Raw genomic sequence first — 15158 nt, forward strand, 5'->3', positions numbered from 1 at the left:
ATTGTATAATGGGAGAAGACTTTAAAATGAACTGCCTTTGCAATAGCATTAGTGACAAATACTAGTATTAATATGTAACATGAATATTAATTTAGAAGATAAGGCTTAGGTGCATTACCAATTATCAAAATAAAGGCAACCAGTCACTTCAGTTGAAGATGCTTTCAAAAATAGTACGCAGAGATTTATCAAAAGCAGAATATTGATTGCAGTTTCCTCCAAGCCAGAAATATAAGAACGGGTGACAACACCGGTCACATCAGTCACTTGTCATGTGTCACATGTCAAATATCACATCACTGCACATATGAAGTGGTTATGTTGTAATCCTGCCATCCCCTTAGGATGAGACATGTCATACGCATCATGTGCCATGTGTGAGTTGTCACAGGTCACATGTAACATGGATGCCTGGATGTGATGTGTCATTTGGCATGTGAGGTGATGCATCACATCATAGGTCACATGTCACTTGGTATGTCATGTAATGTTTTATCACATGTGACATGAGATGCTGCACGCAACACATGACCTGAGACATGTGACATGATTAAATGGCACTTAGCACATAGCATGAGACATCATGAAAAAAATTCCATAAATCACAAGTTGTCACATGCAACACGTCACAGGTAATTGGACATGCTACATGGCCTCATCACATGGCACATTGGGGTGTGATGTACAGAGGCTTCACACAGCAGGGGCTGAGGGTTGTGAGAGGAACGAACGTGGTGTGAAATGACTAGTGAGGGAAAAAGAGGTGGCACATCAAGTCACATCTTATCATACAAAGCAACTAAAACATTTCATGAGGAAATTATTCTTAAATTATCAGGTCATAGTCTTCTTCCACTGCACATTTTTTCTGAAGTATCAAAAAGACTCAACACACCTGCAGTTGTACAAATTCATGATTCTCCAGCCCTTCAACGATTTGTGAGAACCGTTCTCTATGGCGCCTTTCCGCAGCGGTTGTTATAGCTTCCAAGAGCTTGTCAAGGCTGCAAGAAAGAGGAGCTGTCAAAGGCTTAGTCTAGTCAACATCCCAGGTTGAAGTCACTCAGCCCACGCTTTACAGAACTCAGGCTTTGAGCATGCTGGTAGATAAGCTAAATAGATTTTTCTACAGTTATGTTAAATTGAAAATAAATCTAAGAACAAATGTTAAAATATCTATGAAGTTATAGTTAAAACAAGGGGATAAGTCTCTATTGGGACATTCAATTAAGAAACAAGAAGATAAGTTCAGAGGAAAAACAACTATTGGCCTTTGTAAACACTGCATTTGGTAAAGCAGCAAGGTTTGATATTTGGGGATTCTAGTTATCTTTGGAGAAACTAAAATGATTTATTCTATAAAGGTCGGGATTTTGTGGTTTTGAACCTTTACTAAATGTGCACACGCTTAAAAATTCCAAGTATCAGCTTACGATCTTAGTTTTAAAAAAAGGATATGTGCTCGCAGATATGTGCTACACAAATGATTTAAGCTATGAAATTAAGTTGTAATTCAGTATAAATACAAACTTGGTCATATTAGTTTTGCTTAGGTGGAAAGAAGATACTTTGATAAAAATCTACCCATACTTTGTATTTTATAATATTGTATTTTTATGTGTTTTAACTAATGACCAACCTTTACCTATAGTAGCATAGCAGTCATTTTGAAAAATAACTGCTCGATCTTGCCTTCCTTGGGATAATTCATCAGATGGATAATTAATGGCAAAGACTGTAATGGAATGTTTTTCCATCATTAACGGAATGTCCCAGTACAATTTTCCCTTCTTGTAAGTAGTCCTTCAATTTAAGCGACAGATAACTCACAACCTCCTGGGACAGCCCATTCCATCAAATCAATACAGCATTAGAGAACTTCTCCCTCAAGTCGACCTTCAACTCTCCTTGAGATAATTTCAAGCACGCTATTTCTTTGCATACACAGAAATATATGAAACAATGGATATATGGAAGCCTTCTCTTCTCAGTAGCTGTTTACAAAAAAAATATGGCTCACTAAATTTTCTCTTCTTTACAATAAGCTATTATAGTTCTTTGACACCTTTCGCTTAGGTCCATTGTTTTCTCTGTGAAACACTTCTTCCTGACTTAATACTGGATTAATAAATAATAAATAGCTAGAAGTCTCTTCATTAAAAATACCAGTCATATAAATAGTAAAAAAGACTGTAAACACTGTAACAGGTTACAGGCGCATTTGTTTTACAGGCAAATTTTATCTCGCTTGTGTCCAAACTTTACTCAAGAGCATTCAAAAAGTATTTCATTTCAATTGACTTACATATTTTCCTCTCCAATAATGCATAAAGCAGAAAGTATTTTCACCGTTTCCGTCATCATGGTAGGTTGCTTTGGATCAATTGCTCTTGAGAGCAACAAAAGACTTCTTTCATCTCCTAGGATCCTTTGTAAGCCGTACTTCAAGAACAAAAAGAAAATGTTCAATGAAAATGTGTTTCAATGAAACTAAAATGGTATAGATTGATGTTCATCATAGTGTCTGCATTTCAGAACTTGGAGAATTTTTACACAAAAACATACACACTCTTCCACATGAGCTTGTCGGTGTTCTGCTACTAAACATTCTGCCTATTACTGGCTGGGGACACAAGTCAGTTTTCCCAGTCTGCACTCTCTTAAATATCAGGTTGTTCTCCTTAGGCTCCTAAGGAATTTATCCTGTCAAATCTACTACTTCCCAAAAGATAAATCATAGTTTTTATCTCCTAAAAATATCTAAAATACCTCATCAGTATGAAACATTAGTTCAACCTGTCCTCATTAACAATCAGAACAGAGCAAATCTTTTCCCACAGGAACTCGAAGTAGTGGTTCACCCACTGGTTGATCAAGTTGAGAACTCCAAGGAAATACCAGTTCTCATTTACTGCAAATTCTGTTTTCACTTTCTGTACTGGTAAATCAGAACGTAAGTTTCTGCATTTATTTTAAAATAGCCTTTTTTAATTTTCCTTAAATACAGAACATTCATATCAAACATTAATTTCTGCAGTTACACTGTAAGTGCAGGAATAACAGGGAGTTTCACAACAAAAAGACAATCAGTGCCACAGCAAGTTATTCTCTGTTAGACATTCTATTAAACTGAATAAGAGGAGGTAAAAGTAACTTTAATACATAGTTATCATTACTGCTATAGGAGGAAGACAAATTATTAACAACACTTTTGATTTTATTATGAGTAAATTAAAATAGGGAGTTTAAAAAATCATCCTCTAAAAGCAGTTTATAGAACTTTGTGAACATGAGTCACATACTAAAAACAAATTAGATTCAACTTAATGTAGACAATTTATATTCTTTACCTACTACCACTTTAAGAACCATACCTACAAATGATAACCATACTCAATTTAAATGAGATGTTAAGCATATTTATTAACAATCATACATTCTAGAATTTTGAGTAGAGAAAAGCCGTACGGAAAATATTAAGTATAAATGAAAAAAATTCAAAAAAAACCCGCAAGACATCTTTAAAGAGATTATAGATACTTCCATGTTCATTTGTGACAACAGATAATAGTATGACATAATTCTGAAGTTGTTTCCTACTCGTTTTCCTATAACTTCATTCTCAAAATACTGATTCAATACAGATCAAAATTCAGTTTTCATTTAAAAAACCTTCTACTTAGGAAGAAATATTTTTCACATTTCAAAAGCAAATTATTTTCCTAATTCACTTAGTTTCGATCTATGATTTGACTTCTGGAATACTCAACATAGATATATAAACAAGACACTCAACAAAAACAACACTACATCAATTTGAGACCTACATTTCCTAAGAAAAAGCTGACATGGAATATGCAAATAATTTTTTTTTTTCCTAAAAAATTTAACATACTGTTGTTCTTGAAATATATTAAAAAACAGTGATGCTAGAAGAATACAAATTTTATTTTTCTTACTTTGTTGTTCATAAATGCTTTGAGGCACTGGATAAGTTTATGTTGATTCTTCTTATCAATACTTTCTTGCCTTGAAGGGGAGCAGGAAAATAAATTAACTTTGACCCATCTTCACAAGCTCCCCCTCCCTATAATCACATGACTCGAGTCCTTACTGTTTCTTGTCCAAGAGCCGTTCCAGTACATCCAATAAAAGTCCAAGACCTTCATGTCCAAAATTGTTAACCCAGCTGGAAAAGAGAGAAAAGGTTTTTAGCCACCTTATAATCAAATGCCAAACTTCCAAAGTTACATCCCCATACTGCTAACATGTTGCTTCAGAGATGCTCCCTCAAACCCCACTTTCCAGGAAGACCCCATCAATTGTTGAGACAAAGGCACAGCTCCAACCAGAAGTTCTTCAGCACCTAGACCAAGGGCATTAAACATTCTAAGTCACTGTGAAGCAAATGCTGAGACTCTAGAGAAAGGAAAGCAGAAACATTTCTGAAGTATCTGCTGACAGGAAAGCACTCAACCTCAGCACAGTGCAGTCCTTGGAGAAATTAAACAGAGTGCCAGCACCAACCACCTACAAAAGCCAGAAGAAACAGAATGCAAGGAACAAGGTGCAACAGGAGACAGGGGGAGAGCAGAGAAAATGCTCTTTTAAACTACAAAAGGAAAATTCTGACATCTTAACTCAGTGGTCATGGTAAAATCTGCATGTAACAGCAAACTCATTTCCTAAACTTCATATTCCAGTAGTAGCATCAGCTGATTTTTAATAGGCAGTTCACATGACACCTTTCATTGGCTGAAGGGACATGAAACACATTTACACAGAGCCAACTAGAAATCCCTGCTTTACCCTCAACATGTTCCAAAGGGGGGAGATTAAAAAAAAAAAAAAAAAAAAAAAAAAAAAAAAAAAAACAGTTCTTTCAAGAGATGTCAACTTTTCTACAAAATTTGATATAGCTCTTCTGAAACAGCACTACTTATCAAGCAACAGCTTTTAAAATAATCTATCAATACAGCTACAGCCTACAGTACTACCTAAAGCACTGTAAGTGCTCTCAGGGCTGAAACTGCAGATTGAAAGCTTAAAATATTCTCTAGGTTCAAAAAAAAGCAAAAGTCAAAACCAAAAAGCACTCATCATCAGTTCTTCTTTTACCAAATAATCTTCTGCTAGTGTTTCCACAAACAGGATGTAAACTTCTCAAGGCTAAATTACAATTCAGATTTAATATTTGTCAACATTACAAAGAATATAAGCAAGCATCTGTCTTAAATTTCTACTGTTTATTATTCTAATTAGAAAAAAATACTGAACAGATGCTATTTAAAAATGTTTGCCTCAAAGGCTTTGTTTTGGTAAGAAACTGTTTATTTTATACATAATATTTTATAAGATGAATTCTTCCTCTTCCTTAATAATAGACACAAGTTACAGTTCAAGCCACAGTTACACTTCCGCCTACGCCATATAACACTTGTGAAAGCCATAATAGCTCCAAGCTCTAACTATAGTGGTACCTGAAACAAATATTAAATATCTCCATACACGTATACCTAAAGAAAGAGCTTCTCATAAAATAAATGCACCCAGAGAAAGCATGTGTCATTCAAGTATCCTGCTCCTACAGCTCTATTTTTATACTGCTGTTATACCAAACAGAAGTGAAGCCAGAACAGCAGTACCCTGTAAAAAATATTTTTATCAGGTAACAAAAACAGTAGTCTTGGAAAGAGGTAAAGAGTCATGCAGTGTCCATCTAACAGCGCTCAAGTACCAAAAGCAGCATTTAGAACAATATTCTGTGTCCATCTGTCATATGTCCACTTCCAAATCACCCAGATCTAATGAGAGACTGGAACTGGAGGGAAATTGCATGGAAAAAACAGCAGTGTTCTCCATTATGTAAGATGGATCTTTATAAGGCAGCTAGTTAAAAACACACACACCACTCCACTAAACCATTCAATACTGTGAACTTTATTTCTTTTAGATACTGACATGCAATTTCTAAGCAGTGAGGAATAGCAAGTGACTCCATGTTCTGTGGTCATTCAGTAGGCTGCCACTCAAACCACTGGTTTGCAGCCAGCTACTGTTAACATGCAAGAAAACGTGAGAATCCTGTGAACGGAGCAGGTAATTCAGCAAGGGCAGAAATAGTCAGGTGCACAGAGATGCAGCTGAGGTACTCGGCGAGTTCTTTGCCTTCATCATCTTCATCAAGGTCTCTCGAGCTTGGGGACTGGGTCCCAGGAGGAACCACCACCACGATGACAACCACACCTGGGATCACCTGACAGAACCTGACCCACACAATCAGCAAGACCCATATGGGCAGGTCCGAGGGTACAAGAAAGGTGGGCTTGGAGAAAGAAAAATACGAATGCATGACCAATGGTGCAAAGTCTTTTTTTCCATGCTTAAAAGCACCATCACCATAAGAATACCATCTTTATTAACATAAATCACGAACATGAAACTCAGCAGATTAATGCTAATCATCTGCTTGAACGGGTAACTACTTCAACTGGTGTGAACAGAATTTGCCCTGTATGTCACATGGCTAAACACAGGACAGTATTTTGTGCATTCTGTTTGTACAGAAACTAAGGTAAATATACTTTTCAAACTCCTCAGTGATTTTGGTATGAATTTTTTGCAGTTCAAGTCTGTCCAGATGTCAGTTCTTTACTCATTTTAAGCAATACATATAAAAATGAATATGAAAAACAAATAAGCAGAAAAAACCACAGCAGCTTCAGAGCACACCTTGTGAATGAAGTACGAGGTTTTATACATGAAACCATTTGCAGGTTACAGACACCAAATTTCATTCTCCAACAGTGTCTTACTCAGCATCCTAGCTAGATAGCTTTATTAACTACAAAGAATCAAATAGCACTTTCAAAACCAAGAGCTTGTATTGCATTCCTGTAATTCATCTGGATTCATGGAAATCAGACATAATGAACAAAAAGTTTTCATTGTGAAAAGAAAACAGCAAAATGAAAACTGTAGAAACAATTCTTACTTACCTAACTGGATTGCTTGTTAGAGACACTCTCAATGACTCTAGACAATTAAGAAGTTTTTCCTCTGTAATTCCAGACCGTAATTCATGAACATATTCCTGTGAGGACAACGTGCATTCATGCTTGCTGTTTTTCAGTCCACCCTATCACAGAAGATTGAATGATATTTAATGTGACATAGATTATAACAATAGTGCTTCAGCAAATGATAACATGTAAGGCCAATATATTCATGAGCTATTTTAAAAATCAGTTTCCCTTCCCCATTTCCCTTCCCTACTACAGACCCCTACACTTGACTCCGATTTGTCATAAATGTCTAAGAGCTTTGATTTTGCCCCTCAAAACTAGGTCTTTTTCCTGGAATTTTCTTCACAGAAAAACTTTTTAGTAGCTGATATCCTAGACAAATGCATCATGTACTAAATAAATAATAAAATCCTTTAAGATGTGAATGTACTGCATCATCATTTGATGCACTGATACCATGCTTACAAACTGATAATACTTAAAATTCCTTTTAAGATTTAAACGCATGATAATTCATTTAGTTATTAACGGTAAAGCTATCCTCTCCCCTCCCACAGAAACTAACTGCAAAATACAAAGGAATTCTCAGAGTTTGACAGTTCACCCATTGCTTACATTTTCATAGGAATAATTTGAATAATAGTTGCAAAGAGAGCCCAGAAATAGATAAAATATGCAGTAGGACAGTATCAGTGTGTATCAGCAGATAAGCAGGAAGACACAACATTTTTCTTTATAACACTTTGACTTCACTAGAACACCATAAACACTGCTGCAAAGCAGTTACCTAAAGTAATGCAGGTGGCCAGAGGGAAAAAGGCCTCAGGTCGTTCTGGGTTTGAGCCCGTCGCAGGGGACACACACCCACACACCGCACAGGGCCCAACGCGTTGCCTTCGAACGGTTCACGCGCCAGGGAGCTCCTGCCGCTCGCCCAGCTGTGGTGCACGGCTCCCCAGAGACTGAGCGTTGGGAAGGGCTGTGTTTAGAAAGAAGGGAAGGCCCGTGCATCCTTTGCAGGCAGGGCAGGTTACAGACCACACAGGCACTTCTATAAGGCCCAAATTTAATCAGCCATCCAGGTGGAGCAGGACGGCTACACAAAATTTTCAGTGCTAGGGCAACTTTAAAACTTTAGGGACAAGTCCAGAAGAATCTCTCCAAGTAAGAAAAAAGTAAATAAAAGAAAAAAAAAAAAAAAAGGAACGAAAACCAAACATTTTCAACACAGCAAATGAACACAAGCCTAGCTGGCAGTTGCTATAACCAAGTTCCATAACTATTGCTACTTTTGTTTGCAAGGAAGATAGGTCTAAGCAGCTTACAGTCCACTTGTTAACTACATCATATGGAACCTACAATAGATTCTATACATTGTACATACAGAAAAATTAGCTATTCAAAAAATATATATATGCAGCAAGCTTAGTTCCTCCTCCCCACTGATCTCTATCAAAGCTTGAAGGTTCTACCCTCCAGGTGACTTTGAAGATGATTTTACTGCAACTTAGGAGCTAATATAAATCAAGAATCAAGAATACTCATCCAAATTATCACATGCCAATATAGGCAAATTTCTATTTGGCACTAGAAAAACAATCACCAACAATCCCGTGTGAAGGAAGATACAACTTTGTTGCTTAGAGTAGTTTTAGACTAGTAATATAGCTGGGAAACTACCGAGGTTAACTCTTTTTCAAATTCCAGCTTTTAACTATGCCAGTTGGACAAACATAAGTTACAATGTACTCAGAAGTTTCTATGGAGATAGACTCTTAGAATTATTTTAACTGATAAACTAGAGTTTTTGTTTGTCTGTATCAGTCCAAAACAGTCTCATATCTTCAGCCTAAAACAAGAAAACAAACCCAATTCACTAGGCATTCACATGAGTCTGCGAGCCAAGCCAGTAAACAGCCAGGCAGGAACGGGGGACATTAGTAACACTACAGAAAGAGGTTATTCTGAAGTTAGGAATTTCTGATTTTGATTAAATTCTGGAGAATGCACACATATTGATAATCACACCAAAGAATAAGCTTGCCGACTGTGCCTTTGACCAAACCTATTTCAAGGTAAGAAACGGCAAAGTATTGCAGTTAGCAGACAAGCTACTTGAGGCCTTTCTGCGCTGCTGCCTTTTGACCCCCGAGCCCCGCTAAAGGGAGCGGGGAGGCACCGCGGGGCCCTGCTGCCCAGGACCCGTGGGGGCAGCGTCACCCCGGCCCCGAGGCGGCAGGCGGCAGGTTTCCACGGGGGGTGCCTGGCAGTTCAACAGCCCCACACGCTTCTTTCCTCACAGGAAGCTGAGCCAACAACTGCAAACCTGTGTTGAAATAACCACATCCTCACTGAGATTCTTTTTTTTTTTTTTAAACTGGCAAAGCCTCTGCTTTCTGTATAGTGCAGTTGACTATTTTAATCTACAGCATTTCATGAGCATAGTGCATATGTAAAAAGAATACACAGCATGAGAAGGAGACAGTACAACTAAGTGTCCAAAGATAGAAAATATCTAACATCTGACACATGATCTTACACACACTATGGTTCAGAAAGATAATTAAACCCATGTATTGGAAAACTGTAGTCTTTTTATTGGATTACTTCCTCAAACATCTCTCGTTTCACAGTCAGAAACTGCAATGCCTATGGGATTTATACTTTGCACAATGAACTCAAACATTTCAATAGCTTCTTCCTAAACCTCCCATCAGCACAGAATCACGAAGCTGCAGAGACGAGGAAGAGGCAGCCTGCTCACACGCAGCGCACGGTGCTCGTACCACACGGTGCCCTACACACAGGGCCCTCCTGAACGCCTCTGACCCACTCACCCTGTGCAGTCTGCAGCCCTCCAAAGCAGGCCCTGCTAAGTGTCAAGTCCTTTCATGCTCTGCATTCTTGGAGTCAAGTTCACAAACTACATCTTGCATAACAAACGCTTCACACATCCTCCAATTGCATGAACATATTTGACTGCTTAACCTGCACATTCTGCTTCCCCACATTGTACTAAACACAAAGAATCCCCACTTGTCTGATCTTTCTTACTATACCAGTCTCTGCTTTCCTCAAAGGTGTGTAAAATGACTAGGGCCATATCCTCATCCTCAAATGACTTCGCTCTTCTCTCAGAGAGATCAAGTTAAGTCACTCAAAGTGACTTGGAAAAGGAGCTGCCATCTACCAATTGCTAAATCACTGTTTGGAAAATCATGCGACTACCTGATTTAACCCTTTCTTGTAGCAGAATTCTTTTGCTTGGCCACTATCTTGCTCGCTACAAAACAAGAGAGTGATATAGAAGTTTTGACCAACATCTCCTCTCCCTGCTGTAGTGGTATCATAGAAAAACAGCCAGCTATGAGATATTTGGCTATTAAAACACCTGCACATCAATTTTCAGAGCTGTAGCATTTAAAAGCATAAACGTGTAAAAGATTCCTTCACCGCACGACTAATTTTCTGTAAAAGTCTACTATGTTACAGAAAAGTAGGTTTATCTCAGAACAGTGGTCAGTACTAATACACAGTTTCTGAAACTCCTTAGCTGCGTATGGTCTACTGAAGAGACCTTAATAAAGATATGTCACGATAGGGAGAAAAACAACCACAAAAATCAATCCAGAAACATGTGACCTCTCCAATAGAATTAGGTCTTAATTATAAGCAGGGGCTACTCCAACTGCTATAATCCTCCTTGTTTGTTTGTTCCAAAAGCTTTAAACTTTATGACGTTCTTACTGTTCTGCATACCTTTTCACTGCTCATTTTCCAAAAAGTATGGCTAAAGAAAAAGCTATGACTTACTGACATTAAATCAATGATTTTTAGAGGCAGGATGTGCCTTTAAGCAAATCAAATATGTTAGCATTATCTAATGCAATGCAGAACAGCTCTGCAAACATTACTCCAAAAGGCTAAAAGAGAAAGTGAAAACCAACAGCTCTGCACTTTTGAGTGCATTGGGTTGAACTTAAAGGTTTGTACTATTGCATGTACAACATCTATTAACTATGTGTGTACCATCTACACTCTGCTGAAGAGAGTTTGTGTGGTTTCAGACTCTCCCAAAAGTCAGGGGGAGAAAGGCAAACACACACTGCTGTCAACGATACAAAGATATTAAGAAATGTAATGAACGAGAACAAACTTCAGCCAAATGTCACTACCTGTTAAATTAGACCCTGAAAACACTCTAGAGCACCAGACGTACTTGTTTACAAAGAAATTATTGACTTTGCCTTTCACTGTAGCCTCCTGCACCTCCGTAGGAAGCTCCTACACACAGATGAGATAGTTAAGATCTTTGCTGCATTCCTTTCTATAGAAAATATCCATCTGCAACTACAAAATACATCTCTGATTTCATTTTGAAACGTGCATGCTCAAAAATTCCTGATTTCCCCCAAAGTCTGCTTCCCGCTCCCCGGAAATTGAGTCCTACAAAAGAATTACCAAATATGTGCTTTTTAAAAAAAAAAAATAAAAAAAAACATTTAGTTGCCACTTAACATAAAACATAACAGAGCGCTTACTAAGTCAAATCTATGCTGCAACTGGCCTCACGTTATGTTTATTCATTACCTTCTGAAACCTATACATAAAATCCTGTTCTCACACTGATATCAAGCAGCTGTCAGTTCCACAGTGAACTATGAATGCTACAAGTACGACAGCACAAAAATCATAGCTGGCCAAATAAGCCAAATTATAAAATTATATAAAAAAAATAAAACTATATCAAATAAGCCAAAGATTGCAATTTAAGCTTTCAATCAAATGCCTTAAAAAAAAAAAAAAAAAGATAACCCTAATCTGTATTTGTTGTTTTTCATGAATATATTTCCAACAACTAGTCTTAAGTATCTGTAAACAGATTCTTGAAAGCTTACTGTAAATAGATTACTCAACCAAACAGCACAATCAACGATTTTATACCAGTAAGATAAATGTGGTTGTGCTAATTGATGATTGCGGTGATAAAACGACGACTAAATTATTCCCACTGAACTTCAAATCCATCATAAAAGCCCCAAATACTCCAGCCTAATGTCTAAAAAGCAAAATGTATTCAAAACAGAGAAAAGCATCATGTTGATACTCACCGGAACTCTACTTCCGACTATCTGCATGCAGTGGTCAGCCAAGAGATTATTGTGTAAAAGAAAAATAAATAATAATAAACAAACAGAGCAAAGTAATTAGTAGGATGTAGCATCACACAAACATTTCAATGTTTCATAATTAGTAATAGTTACATTCTTTCATCAATCAAAATGTTTAAGAGTCACAGCTCCTCAACAGAAAAACAGTGGCCCTACCATAGGAGAGTAGAAGTTGAAATACCTTTTTCCTTGTATTCTGCTGTTTTACACATGTGTTTTAGAATGTGTTTATGTGTTTTACGTGTTTACAAAAAAAAAAAAAAAAGAAAAGAAAAAATCCACTTTTTTTTTTTTTTTTTAACAAAAATCTAGCTTGACATGCACATGTCGAATATAAGAAATATGCCAATATTGTTAAATTTATCAGGTCGGATGTTGTATATGACACTGAAGAGCTTCAGAGAAAAAAACTCTGGGATGACATACTGACTGCTCTTAATGTACATCAACTTCATTTAGTAGAGCAGTTTTTTCTCTATTTAGATTATATCATCACTGGATTTAATTAAGTTTTTATTGCCTAAAACATAGCCTCTACTTATAAATCTAACTAGTACTTCAGCAAAATCTCATGTGGCATTTTTCTTCAACTGCTCAGTATGGATGTTTTTAATTACACAGATAGTTGAACAGCGATTTACACAATCATGTTGTTCCATCGTGGGGCACAGAAAACATCTTTGCACGTACACAAGATGTTTACTTTACATAGAAAGAAAACGTGGTGGAAAGGCAGCACATCTCTGCCTTGTTCTTCTACTTGGCACAACCAACTATGTTCTTACCGACACTAGTACTACAGAATTCTGCCTAAATCCTGTGGGCCTTTCTCTGGCAGCTACTTCCTGACAGCAGCAAATTTATTTGATATCCACTGTTATCTGATTAAGAGACTCAGAGGGTAATGTTTCTGTTCCAAGATGTAAAGTATTCAGTGTCCTCTTTATTTTAATTCATGTTCAGAGAGATAAACTTTGAAACTTCGGAAGAAGATAACATTAGAGTGGCTTTATACTTGTATTCTCTAATAAAACTTCCAAGGTATTTTGTAGAGAGAAAATAACGTACAAAACATTATACTAAAGCGTTTGGAAATTTGCAAGATTGGTTTAGGTGCTAGCTAATTACTCTGCCAGCTCAAAGAAGTTTCAAAGTTTCTCTCTCAACATGAATTAAAATAAAGAGAACGCAGAAGAATTTCACTGAACTTGCTCTGTTGCAGCACATGCAGAGTATCAAAAAGCCATCCTTCTGTGGTTTTGAGAAACACATCATATGTGATAGAGGAATCAGAGCAATCAGAAGCCCAAATAACTGCATCATATCCAAGCCTCCACATTATCAGGTACTATCCTTCCTCCATCCCTCAAGGAAGTGAAAAACTTTTTCCATCCATTGAACAACCAAGTCCTTTCCTCACTGAGGACTCTTAAGACTGCACAGGGTTTCAGAGAAGCATGGCCAACTAGCTGAAGATGGTGCAGAAGACAAAGCAAATGAAGTATCAATTTTTAAATTTGATGAAGATCAGGGAGTGAGATTCATGTTTCAGTTGAGCGCAGAGAAGCAAAAAAGTCTGGCTAAAAAGAATACAGAATAGACTGGAAAGTTGCATCAACTATTTAACGGAGCTCCAAGAGCCATGAGCTCTAAAGAGAAGTCCCAAGTATATTAGGTGCGAAAGGAACATACATGAGCAAGTATCTGTGACCGAGAAAGAAATTTTTAAGGAAGAAGGAAGAGCCATGTGTTTGTCCAGAGTCATTATTTTCGCAGGAAGAACCGGAAGATGATCTGGGGAAAAGAAAGCTTGGATGTCAAAATGTAGTAAAAGCTGGTTAGGGCTTAAGGCCAACCAAATGTTAACGATTCAAGTAAAAACATAAGAAAATCAAAGGCATTTATTGCAAGAGTCCAATCAATGTTTTTTTTTAACTAAGTTGTTTATTTTGTTTGTAGGATAAAACTCTAGAAAGGATATTCAAATTCACAAGCAGCTTTTAAAATGTCATTTGAATATTATGTTTCAGATATAAGAAAGGCTTTCTAAAGAGCAAGCCTGTGCCATTAAGGAAAATATTTCACACATTAACAAAACATCCATACCAGAGCTGAAGGAAGTGCAGAGTACATACTCAAACGTTTGCAGGGCTTTTTTTTTTTTTTTTTTTTTTTAAATAATGGTAGTACATTTTGCTACATTTATTGGCAATTCTGTTACTTGCATGCTGCAGTTCAGATAGTGGTAGTAACGCAGTTTGTTAATGTTCAGGAGTTAGACATGCAGTGATAACCATGCTTTTGCTACTGAGCTACAAAATTCTGGAGATCAAAGAGGCTATACTTCAAGACTATTACATAAGAAAGAGATCATGATCTCCCTCCTGCTTTTTGTGAAAGAATTTCAGGAACAACTAATGCGAAAACATTGACCACTTCAACAAAAGAGTTTTCTTCAATGCAAAAAATATTGCACATTCAATATCAGCTGAAGACAAATCTCTACAACAGAATCTGTAGCTCTCAGAGATCGTCAACATGAAGTAGATCAACAAGAAATAGGAAAAGTTTTAACATTCACCGCATAAGCTTGAACAATTTTCCAGTGACTTGTATATTCAGCGAGACAGAGCCGTAAGCACCAGATTCGTTACAGGACAGCTGAGAAGAGGCAAAAGACTGGGGGGTTGTTTCAAATGAATGCATTTAGAAACTTCGCTGCTCTCAAAGCACATCACCATTTGCATATTACAAGGCAAATTTTTTCTCATTTAATAAATAGTTTAAAAATTTTACACAAAGCACTCAGGTTTAACAATTTCATGTAATTCTAGTTTTAGTTTTTGAAATTAAAACACAGAAGCAGAGTGGAGTATCACTTACAAATTAACCAGGCAGATACCAACATAATTTTAGCTGCCAGTTGCTTTCAAAAACAGTGAGTGCTTAATGTTTTCTTTGT

General features: G+C 36.9%; 1 protein-coding gene across 1 annotated transcript in view; it reads right to left on the minus strand.

Moving 5' to 3' along the window:
• Positions 1-15158, minus strand: part of DIAPH2 (diaphanous related formin 2) — a 206860-nt gene that overhangs the window by 174914 nt on the left and 16788 nt on the right. Inside the window, exons 5-10 of the mRNA XM_088527588.1 lie at positions 12137-12157; positions 6999-7138; positions 4115-4189; positions 3960-4029; positions 2306-2442; positions 896-1004 (exon numbers count right to left, since the gene is read on the minus strand). Of these exons, the coding sequence (XP_088383714.1) occupies positions 896-1004; positions 2306-2442; positions 3960-4029; positions 4115-4189; positions 6999-7138; positions 12137-12157 (552 nt within the window). The remainder of the gene's footprint in view (positions 1-895; positions 1005-2305; positions 2443-3959; positions 4030-4114; positions 4190-6998; positions 7139-12136; positions 12158-15158) is intronic.

This window comes from Tinamus guttatus, unplaced genomic scaffold (genome assembly GCF_059628265.1).
Source record: "Tinamus guttatus ecotype Peru unplaced genomic scaffold, ASM5962826v1 Tinamus_guttatus_pri_ptg000287l, whole genome shotgun sequence".
Taxonomy (NCBI): Eukaryota; Metazoa; Chordata; class Aves; order Tinamiformes; family Tinamidae; genus Tinamus; species Tinamus guttatus.